This window comes from Schistocerca piceifrons, chromosome 4, assembly GCF_021461385.2.
Source record: "Schistocerca piceifrons isolate TAMUIC-IGC-003096 chromosome 4, iqSchPice1.1, whole genome shotgun sequence".
Taxonomy (NCBI): Eukaryota; Metazoa; Arthropoda; class Insecta; order Orthoptera; family Acrididae; genus Schistocerca; species Schistocerca piceifrons.
The window spans coordinates 332,385,380-332,397,446 of NC_060141.1; the positions used below are offsets into that span (position 1 = coordinate 332,385,380).

The window sequence follows — 12,067 nt, forward strand, 5'->3', positions numbered from 1 at the left end:
GGGGCCGTTCATAGCAGATGTTCCGTTTGGCGGTCCGCTGCCACCCTATATAAACACAGCCAGAAGGGCAGTGGAGGGACACTTTGCACCGAGATGTCAATCTTTTCGCGTCAGTCAAACGCCTGTGTACGTCGTATCTCGGATAACATCAAAGCTGGGCAGACTTGAACGGGTTTTCGGTAAAAGTAGGAAGTCAGCTCGTGAGGACTGTACACCATCCTTGATCGCTTTGATGTCACGCAAGTAACTGTTTGTGTGCCTCCTGCAATGTCGACAAACTCGCGTGGAAAGTGGCGAGATTATTTCCCATTTTAAGGCGAGCAATTAATTTTGGTGATAGACCGTTTTATTTGGAACTTCCCATCGCCTATGAACTGTTAATAGTGCTGCTTTTATAGGGATATTATTATTATTATTATTATTATTATTATTATTATTAGGGATATTACTATATTTGCTACCCGTGATCTATTACAGAACATATCAGCCACTTAAAACTCAAAACTTTTCTTTACAGTCATAGTTCCTGATCCTGCTGCATTAAATAGCAAATAGGAACATTTTCTTTCCGTTACTAGAAAGAGTAATGTGGGCTTCCAGACTGGAAATTATGGCTAGTACTTTCTCCATCGCTTTTTGGCTGACCCCAGATATAGTTTTCAGGCTCTTGTAAGCGGCGAAGGTAGCTGTTTAGCACACACATACAGTTTAAGTGTCTTTTTACAACGACACAAAGAAATAACGACTATTTGATTATTTACCCACCGCCCCATAAGCATGAACATTCCAGAAACTTGCCGACTTGGGTGTTCGAGGAGTGCTGTGGTGAGTGTTTTTAACACGTGGCGAAACAAAGATGAAACCACATCTATACGTCGTGGAGTTGGGCGGCCAATACTCATTACAGATGTCGAAGCCGTAGACTGGTAAAACAGGACAGGCAGCGAACTGTGGTGGAACTAACGTCAGGCTTTAACGCTAGGCAGAGTACAAAATGGTTCAAATGGCTCTAAGCACTATGGGACTTAACACCTGAGGTCATCAGTACCCTAGACTTAGAACTACTTAAACCTGGCTAACCTAAGGACATCACACACATCCATGCCCGAGGCAGGATTCGAACCTGCGACCGTAGCGGACACGCGGTTCCAGACTGTAGCGCCTAGAACCGCTAGGCCACCCCGGCCGGCGCGGCTCAGGTGAATGTCCCTCATAACACAATACTACCCTCAACCGACCGGCGTCCGTGGCGTGCTGCACGTTTCGAACACCTGGAAGACGTCGTATCCGGTCGCAGCCATAGACCTTCCACAACAAGAAACTTGATGCATACGACCAGGTGACATGTGTCCATTGATCCACGGTCCTATCTCGATTATTCACGTGTCTACAGCACTTGTAATTGGCAGTGTCGTTGGATCAACATTATCCCTAGGCCGCTGAAACACGTCACTTGACAGCTGGCGTGTACTTGGCTATACCGTGATTGTGAGGCTGCGACGGCTGCCACAGCACACACCCGACAACTGATAGCCCCGAAGCATATTTTGTAAATGTAGGATACAGTCACCTTTTGTATTAGCCGTCGCATTATATTGTATACCCAAGCACAGCAAAGAACGTTTTTCTAACACTGGAGAGAAAATCTACGGAGAAAAGATTTTCATCGCGCACTTTTAATTGGATCCTCTGTGATAAGTGGAAGTCCAGCTGACTTCATACCTCTGTGGAATGTTTATGGTCGTTGTCAACATTAGCTATGTACCAGTATTATGCACCGTTAACGATAAGCAGCCGTTGTGAATACAGTGTCGATTCGCCTGCGCTGTTGTGAGTAGTGATTGTTAGTATTATTTACAAAAATGAGCGAAGAGGCTGTACATTGCCCATATAGCGAATCGCCATTAACTTTGACACATGTGCAGCGCATTAATTTATTGCCCGTTGTGTTTTTTTTTTAAAAAAAAAAGCTGCAAGCTGGATGTTCTGGAAGGAGGTATTGGGGCTCGTCTCAGCAGCCAATGTGCTACGAGCCGATCGCAAGCTTCCGCTTCCGGTATCCTCCGCTCAGGGGCCACGTAAACCTATGCGATCAGTACATAAAAACCGGAAATAAATAACAACTAAAGTTCATGACAGTGTCTGAGTGGTCATTCTGAATTGTTAACGCAATAGCTGCATATGAAACGTAGTATAAGAATGTAAACCTAAGCATAACGATCGTAAAAAGAAGTAAAGAAAAATGTTCATAGCCTACTCGGTTGTATGGAGGAAGAATTAATTCCAGTTACATTTCCACTCACCAGGTTACGATGTCAATAGCACAATTCCATCCGGTTTTTCTTCATTATTGTAGGAATCGGCGCCAAAACCGTTGTCGTCGTCGTCGTCAAGAGAAATCATTAGCTGGTCATTCTCATTTATAAATCCGTCTATAGTCTGTGCTTCTCTAGTAAGCTTACCAACATGATTAACTTTCCTCCTCCATGAGGTTCCACCTACAGTAACAAAACCGTCACGTAGCATCCTTTCAATTTCTGTTATCGTAAAAGACCTATTATTTCGAACGTAAGCCTTGACATCACAGACTTATGTTTTACAAGTGACTATAAGCGCAGCTTTGTCATGCGCATGTCTGCAGCAAGCTCTCTCGCCTGCAACTACTGCACCTTAGTTTCTTCGAGATCACTAGTTGTTGGAGTTTTGTCTAATATCACAGAATGATTAGTGCATTAACCCTTACAAACACTGTCGGAAAACTAAACTGGAGCACCAGATTTCTAAATCACTGGAGAAATCGTAGGTGGTCCACATCCTCATGACAGTTACAGGTTTTTCTCGATTGAAAAACAAAAAGTCCTTCACGCACAGAACCGTTTGAGGAACCTGCAAGGGCCACAATTAACCGGGATCCTCTTCCCATTGGCTGATGACCGCTGCTATTCGGAGCATCATCTGACCAGCATTTATCGTCTGCTTCCCCAGGGTGAACCCAGATTTCATCTAATCATATAATTCAATGTATATCCTTTCCTACAGTTTCATGTAAGAAAATACTACGAGCCGCAACAACATGAGCTCTTTCGAGCAGCAGTTGTCGTCCGTCTAACTTTTTAAAGAGGAAGCCCATACTTTTAACACCATTTCAAGTGACGTTTTGAGCCTTGAGAAAGGTTCACTTTCTTTCAAAGAAATTAGGAACTTCGCTATTGTGGGGTATTATTTCCTGCGGTAATATCCGTAAGTGTACTGACGAACTGCATCGATTTGGAGCGAACCAAGATTGTGACTGGACTAGGCTGCTTTGTTTTCTTTGCAGGAGTACTTAAAAATACACTGTTTACAGGGGTTTTGTTCCACACAGTTTACTTCACTATCTTGCATATCTTGAAGTAGCACTCCTTTCCTTATAACAGTTCTTTGAGTCCTAGTTTTCCAGGTACCGTACGCTTTAAAGCTTTAGGAATAGACGCATGCCTACGAACAGAAACAAATTCTTTTTCTTGCTAGTAAAAGTCAGCTGTCCTTCATAGCAGTTCCAAAACTTCGCTGTTTAACGGAACTCCACGACGCAACCGACTGTCACTCTGTGAACGACGTCGGTTTGGTGCTATTATTAAGCATAAACTGTAGTCGAGACGGTAGCACAACTATGTAGAAACAGGCCGTCGCACACGAACACACAATGCTTTCGCAGAGGCGGCAGCATGGTAGCGTCGACGCTGGAGCCGGCTTTTGTTGCTGTACCGTAGGTGGTTCAGAAGAGCAGCACCTCGCGTTCCTCTTTTGTTTGTCCGTCATACTGCCAACTTTAAGGCGCCTATGGAGTGACCTTGAAGTGACATATTTCAGCGGCCCGGAAACATAAAACGTAGGAGACGTCCACTGGCGAGGAGCCCCATGTTCCACAATGTGCGCTGACGGACGTGGTCTTGTGACCGCACCAGCATTTGACTCTGCCGTCGGATCTGCCACAAATCGCCGTCTATCCAGCCCTACAGAACAGACAAGCCTTCGATGTCCACGTTCTGTGATAAGACATGGATGTGCAATACTTTTTTGCCCAGTTGTGGTTTCACCGACATTCAACCACTTCCTACAGATGCTCTCGGCAATACCACACGAACAGCTTCGCCGTTTATGGGATGCTCGTTCCCAGGCCCATAAGAATCTGCCTTCCCTCGATGTCACCTACGCCGGTGTATTTCCTCATTTCTGGACACACTTCGCTTGCAATGATTCCCCGTTTGCCTCTGCTCCACTTACATGCTTTTCTTGCCGCTTGACGTCCCACAATACTACCAGGCGACATTCAGTGTCTCGGTGCGTAGTGATGTTAATGTTATGGGTGGTATTGTAGTTTCGTGCTAGTATGTAAGGCTGCAGGGAGGGTTATAGTAATATAAAATGTACTGGGAAATTAGAAGAAACCAAACCAGAGTTTCTTAGCAGAGGCAATATAGAGTCGAAATTCCCTGGAGAGCAGAGAGCATGACGACATAATTCATGTGCATCCATGCTAAATATTGTGCAGACAAAACCCAATGCACTGTTTTAAATCGCATTTACTTGTCCACCCAGTGGCTAGAAGAGGCATCCCGAAATAAGAAAGTTCACTCACGAAAGAGTTACTTGTTACAAAATAGGCAAACTTCTGGCGAGAAGTCATCCTATGAATATCAGTAATAACCAAAGGTAACGAGACGAAGACCACACGCCGTAATGAAAAGAGCCTACAAAGCGCAAGAACTTAATATTACTTACAAACTCCGCAAGCCACTACAGGGTTCATGCGGAGGGCACCTTGTACCACCGTTATTCATTCTCTTTGTTGCTCCACTCGCAACGAAGCGATGAAAGAGTGATTGTCCATTTGCTTCCGTACGAGCCCACGTTTCTTTTATCTTGTCTTGACGGTGCGTCGGCGAGAAGTGCGTTAGCGGTATTAGAATCGTTCTGCAGTCCATCACAGATGCTGGTTCTCTAATTTTCCCAATAGTGTCTCGCAAAAAGAACTTCGTCTTCTCTTAAGGGGTTTCAACTGAGTCACGAAGAATATCCGTAACATTCACATGCTGATCGAACCTATCGGTAACAAATTTAACAGCTCGAGCCTGAATTGCTTCGATGTCTTAAAACCCGACCTGGAGAGGATATCACTTTGTCAGCATTCGGAAATGGGTCGTCCAAGTGTTATGTACGCAGTCTCCTTTACAGATAAGCTACATTTTCCTAGAATTCTCCGAATAAACCAAAGTCGATCATTCGCCTTCCCTACAACCGATCTCGTGTGCTTGTTAGTTAGTTAGTTAGTTTCTTTTATAGAAATGTGGAACTAGTCAGTTTACAGAATGCGTGTGCATGTTTAGTGTTAATAATAAGGAACACATTATTGTTCAACCCCACTCATGCAAATACAAATAAAAACTAGTTTTTAAAATACCTTAGACGTTACCAGTTTTTAAATAGAAATTCGTCCATGCAATAGAACTAATTGCCTGGGAGAAATGATTTTAGGTTATATTTGAAACTTGTTTTGCTACGTGTCAGACACTTTATGTTACTGGGCAAATGATCAAAAATGTTCGTCACTGCACGTTGAACTCCTCTCTGAGCCACTGCCAATTTTAGCAATGAATAATAAAGGCATTTTTGCCTCTATTATTGTAGGTATTGACATCACTGTTCTTCTCAAACTGTGATGGATTATTTATGACAAATTTCATTAGCGAACATAAGTATTGTGGCGATATAGTTCAAATGCCTAGCTCCTTAAGGACCTCCGTGGATGAGCAGTACATCTTATTCTTACTACTTTCTTTCTAAGTAATGAATCATCCCAGAAAATTATTTCGAAAGACATTACTGAGTGGAAATATGCAAAATACGTCAGGAGGTTGATTCGTTTGTTTTCAGGTCTAACAATCATACAATGAGCAAAGGTAAATGAATTTGATTCTCTGAGAAGCTCAGTAATATGCTTCTTCCAGTAGAAGTGTTCATGAATATGTACCCCCATAAATTTGGAACATTCTATACTTTCTACTTGCTCCTGTTCATGTGCTACATCAATTTATTGTTGGTATGGTTGTTGTACGGAACTGAAACCATCGTGTTTTTTCTCAAACTTAAGGGAGAGTCCATTTTCAGAGAACCACTCAGTAACTCTTTCAAAAACATCATTAATTATCCATTCTGTTGCTTATTCTATAACGGTGTTTATTATAACACTTGTGTCGTCGGCAAAAAGTACAAATTCTGCTTGTTAAATGCTAAGTGGTAGGTTATCTTCTTGTTTCATTTCATGTCACTTTCCAACGTTGTGCCTAGATATTTAATCGACTTTATTGCGTCACGTAGCACATCACTAATGCTGTTTTAGAACATTACAGGATTGTGTTTCTTACTCACCTTCAGTAACTTATATTTTCCCACATTTAGACCTAGTCATCATTTATTCTACTGCAGTAACTAGTGTCGACACCAACAAAGCTAGCAGAAGAAACTTGAAAACGGCATCTAATCAGTGATGAACTCGTGGGAATTTGTGCGGAAGTGTATGTAGCAAATTGTGTCCACCTATGCAGTGGCGGTTGTCAGTAATAGACTAGCCGTCTACCAACAACAGCAAGATGGAGCTTGTCGACAAACGGATATTTTTTAGGAATTTTCTGTTGCTGGCGCTCTACTTAAGCATCGTTAGCGCTCTTGTGCGTGCAATACTCACTTGCGACACGCGGACACTTGCGACCCGGTGCGGCCGGCGAGGCGTCGTGCACGCACACGCAGAGCGACGTGCTGTTGGGGAAATGTCTGCACGCCGCCTCTGGCCCGCACGGCGGCGCGCACTTGCTGCCTGTAACAGGGAAAAACACCGGGTTACCAATTTGTTCAAATGGCTCTGAGCACTATGGGACTTAACATCTGAGGTCATCAGTCTCCTAGAACTCAGAACTACTTAAACCTAACTAACCTAAGGACAGCACACACATCCATGCCCGAGGCAGGATTCCAACCTGCGATCGTAGCGGTCGCGTGGTTCCAGACTGAAGCGCCTAGAACCTCTCGGCCACACCGGTCGGCACTGAGTTATCCAGGGCGGTTCAGCTCAGGTGTGAAGGACAAAATATGCCAACGAAACAACAGTCATTAGCGAGAGAAATACAACTACAACTTGGTAGCGATAACACACAATCCACGGGTCACTACAAGGCGGCTTGAATGTGCGAGTAGGGTTAGCGAAACGAGTGTGATTCGAATACCAGTTCCAGAGTGTTTCATCCTTTCCACGTTACGCTCTATCAACAGCTCAGTGACAGTGATCTTCAAAGTCGGTTGCAAATCTCCGAATGGCGTCTACGAAAACTTCGAAATGACGCATCATGCACTACTGCTCAGCTGAAAATCCGCGCCGGCCGAGAGATCTGCATAAACGGCGACCTTGATCTGCCAACATTTGTTGGGGGCTATTTGAGAATCGTGACGTTCGTGCCTGTCCGCCTGTTATATTGTTGGGACTCTGAATAGCAACAAGTATCTGGCGATAACTGGATCGCTCGTTCGGTAGATAGAAAATAACCTGTACCTTTACCAAACGTAATAGCTACGGCCTTTTATCTGCGGGAAAGACTAAAAGTTTAGGTTTACAAGGAAATGGCAATGACTCCCGATGACATGGAACACCCAACGTGCAGCTGTGACTGCGCGAAATCGCTTTATCGTCCGCAGCTCGTGGTCTTGCGGTAGCGTTCTTGCTTCCACCGCACGGGGTCCCGGGTTCCGTTCCCGGTGGGGTCAGGAATTTTCTCTGCCTCGTGATGATTGGGTGTTGTGTGTTCTTCATCATTTCATCATCATTGACGCGCAAAGTCGCCGAAGTGGCGTCAACTAAAAAGAACTTGCAATACGGCGGCCGAGCTTCCCCGTATGGGGCCTCCCGGCCAACAATGACATACGATCATTATTATTATTATCGCTTTATTGCATGGTCAGCGCTCAAGGTCAACACTTCAAGTGCCTGATGATATCATCATCATCATCATCATCTTGGACAGTTTCCAGCCACTGGCTGGGTCCGTCGGGAACACAAGCCTCTCCATCGTGTTCTGTCTTTCCACCATTCCCACTCTTCCACCTTCGTCCAGTTCTCTCCTCTTCTCGTCACACATTCCTTCACTCCCTTCACCCATCTATCTCTTGGTCTTCCCCTGGGCCTCTTCCCCTCCAGTTGCAGATCAAACATCCTCTTTGGAATTCTTCCCTCATCCATTCTCTTCATGTGTCCATACCACTGCAGTCTTGATTTTTCTATCCTGTCGTGTACTGGTTCCTCCTTTAGTCTTTCCTCACATACACATTTCGCAATCTGTCTCGTCTTGTTACACTCAACCTGCTCCTCTGGAACTTCATTTCACTAGCTCGTATTCTACTTTTGTCGCTTTTGTGCATTACCCATGTCTCACTTCCGTATGCCAATATGGGGACAAAGTAGGTTCGGTATATAATTCCCTTGGATTTCTGTGGCAGCTCCTTGCTCCAAATAAGCAGCCCCCTAATGCATTTGAAGAACTGCCCTGCTTTTCTGCACCTTTCATTTATTTCCATTGCGTTTCCCCCCTTACTTTCAATCATGTTTCCCAGGTACTTGAAGTTCTCTACCACTTGTAGTTTTTCCCCTCCACAAGTTATATCCACATTTGGCCTATTCTTCTTCCTTGTTGTGACAATTATTTCACTTTTCTTTGCAGAGAAATGCATTCCATATTGTGCTGCCGTTGCCTCCCATACATCTAACTGCTCTTGCACCTCCTTCTCGCAATTTCCCCATAACATCAGGTCATCGGCAAAAAACACTGCTTTCATTTTATGATCTCCAATTGCATCTGATACTTGCTGTAGGATTTCATCCATAACAATAATAAACAATAAATGCGAAAGTGCACTTCCCTGTCGCAGCCCATTTTCCAGCTTGAACCATGCAGTACGTTCCCTCCCCACTTTCACACAACTCTCACTTCCCTCATACATTTTTCTGACTTTTCGTGTTATCTCTTCATCTATCCCCTTTGCGTGCCTGATATGATACTCGTAATAATAAACACTTGAACCTTACCTGAGTTGGGTGTTTACTTACAAAATGTACAGTAGTGTGCCGGCCTCAGGTGGCCGAGCGGTTCTAGGCGCTTCAGTCTGGAACCGCGCGACCGCTACGGTCGCAGGTTCGAATTCTGCCTCGGGCATGGATGGGTGTGATGTCCTTAGGTTGGTTAGGTTTAAGTAGTTCTAAGTTCTAGGGGACTGATGACCTCAGATGTTAAGTCCCATAGTGCTCAGTCATTTGAATCATATGTACAGTAGTGTGAATGTGTGAAGGACCTCTTGTGATGGCGGGACAGTGGTTTGCTGGGCCGCTATTTCTATGAAGTTCTCTATAAAGGCTTTTCCAACTACTACAGAAATAAAAGTATTCTGTTTCATAATGAAACGTATTGTAATCGAAAAGCTCTTAACTAAGCTATAACCAACGAAAATATATTAAGAACGAGTGCGGTAAATATATCGAAGGGCGGTTTTCACTAAATTGTAGAGGACAATATGGCTCATCTTGGATGCAATAAACGTAAACGTATACCATTTAAATATTACCGATTAAGGTACTACACAAAACTGTCGACCAAGTTTTTATGGTACGATAAAAATACACTGAAGGAATAAAATTGGAACACCAAGGAGGAGTTGTGTGACATAAAAGAAAGTTGGTAGGCGTGTATGTACACCTGGAAGATGAAGTCTATTCAGGTTTGTCGCCAGTCGCATAAGAGCGGCGCTAGTGGCGCCACTATGAGTGTGCAAATAAGGTTTGCTTTAAATACACGCTGTAACGGTCGTGAGCGTTAGTTGCCTTTGAGACTGGAGGTATTGAGTTGATATTAGTCAAGAATGTCTTCAAGGCGACAAAGACGCCATTATCTGCACCTCACTTAGTTTGAACGAGGTCGTGCAATAGGGCTACGAGAAGCTGGGCGTTCCTTCAGAGATACTGCAGAAAGACTTGGCAGGAATGTAGCCATTGTACTCTATTGCTGGCAGCGGTGTTCACAGGAATGTACGGCGCAAGATTGGGCTCCGGACGATCACACGGCACTACCGGGAGGGAAGATACCGCATTCGGCGCTTGGCTCTGGCGCTTCGTAATGCATCTGCAGCAGCAATTTGAGTAGTAGTTGGCACCTCAGTGACACAACAAACTGTTACTAATTTGTTACTTCTAGGACAGCTTCGACTCAGACGCCCTGCAACCTGCATTCCACTGACTCCAGATCACCACTATTTCTGACTTTAGATATGTTCAGCGAGAGCTCATTGGAGAGCAGGGCGGAGGTCCGTTTATGTTTTCTGATAGGAGCTGGATCTGTCTCGGTGGCAGTGGTGGCCTTGTGTTGGTTAGAAGGGGGCCTGCAACCAACTTTGTGTGCGAGCTAGACACATTGGCCTACACCCGGAGTTAAGGTCTGGGGTGCGATTCCGTATGACAGCAAGTGCACTCTCGTGGTTATCCGACACACCCTGACTGCAAATTTGTATCTCAGCCTGTTGATTTGACCTGTTACTCTGCCATTAACGAACAGCATCCTATGGGGTGTTTTCCAACAGGATAATGCTCGCCCACATACCCAACATGCCCTACAGAGTGTGGACATGTTGCCTTGCCCTGCTCGACCACCAGATCTGTCTCCAATCGAACACATATGGAACATTAGCTAAGAACTACTCCAGCGTCATCCACAAATAGCAATAACCTTCCCTGTATAAACCGACTAAGTGCAACAGGCAGGGAACTCCATCGCACAAACTGATATCCGGTAATTGTACAACATAATGCATGGATGATTGCACGCTTGCAGCCAGTATTCTGACGATTAACGTACCAGCATTCCACGTTTACAGTGGCTTATCTCACGCTTACATCAGCGTGTGATCTGGCAGTGTTAATCACTTAAATACATTATCTAGTCTAATGTATTCCCGAAAGTTCCTTACTGTACCTTAATAATTTTTTGGTGTTGAGATTTTTGTCCCAGAGTATGTACGTGTTGACATGCTGACTTGGTTTCTATGATGTGAAGCTGAAGATGGACATGTTTAGCGATAACAGTCCAACAGATTAAAATGTTGTTATAAAAATATTATGGTACCGATGTCGATTTTAGTCATACGAAACAAAGTACCCGAAAAAAAAGCAGTTCGTATCTTTTACTCTAGCTTCACAACGTTTGAAAGACGCCCATTATAACAGCACATTGAACGAGTTTACAAAGGTCTTGCAGTTGAGCAGACTCGTACTCGGATCTTGGGTTCTGTGGACGAAGCCCTTGCCAAGTGAGATATCTGGGAAAGCCTAACGCATACCCCAGCCTCAGAGATTTAAGTCTATCAGTACTTCCATCCGACTTAAATCACTCTTACAAAATACCAATGGCGTTTAAAATGAATAATTAAGGTATTTAAAATTTTACGAAAGTGATGATTTTTCCAACTGTTGGCTGTGCACTCCTCTTTACTGAGTAACAGCGTCTGGTAATTTTAAATGGCTGAAGAGTGGGAAGTGAAGTAATACGGGGAGAAGGAGCTTGATGACAGATTCAGGGGACACTTGCCAAAGAAGGTACATGCGGACGCCATGGGGACTAGATCTGGAACTATAATTACGGGAGAGGTGTATATGCACCACAATTATTTAAAACAATCTTTGAAGAAGGATTATTATCATCGACAGACAAAAAACAACGTTATCTCACCGAGGGGCGGTATACGAAAGGAAGAGTACGTTTAACATGGTGAACGTACTGATGTAGAAGCCAGTGACCGTAAGTAGGCGAGAACAAAAAATTAGACCGAAACGCTTCGCCGACATTACAATCAGTAGACAAGAAAGCTATTGTGGAACACTCTACAATCCACCTGAAGCGATTTCGGAAAACAACAAAAATTCTAATGCGAGTTATTGGACGGGAATAGGACCTCTCACTTCCCAGATAAAATTCATTCTCAGACGACAGCTTAATGC

General features: G+C 44.1%; 1 protein-coding gene across 1 annotated transcript in view; it reads right to left on the reverse strand.

Annotated features, from left to right (window-relative positions):
- The window catches only part of LOC124795496, a 249,762-nt gene that overhangs the window by 73,548 nt on the left and 164,147 nt on the right, over positions 1-12,067 (reverse strand). The window contains exon 2 of the mRNA XM_047259548.1: positions 6,728-6,856. Within this exon, the coding sequence (XP_047115504.1) occupies positions 6,728-6,856 (129 nt within the window). The remainder of the gene's footprint in view (positions 1-6,727; positions 6,857-12,067) is intronic.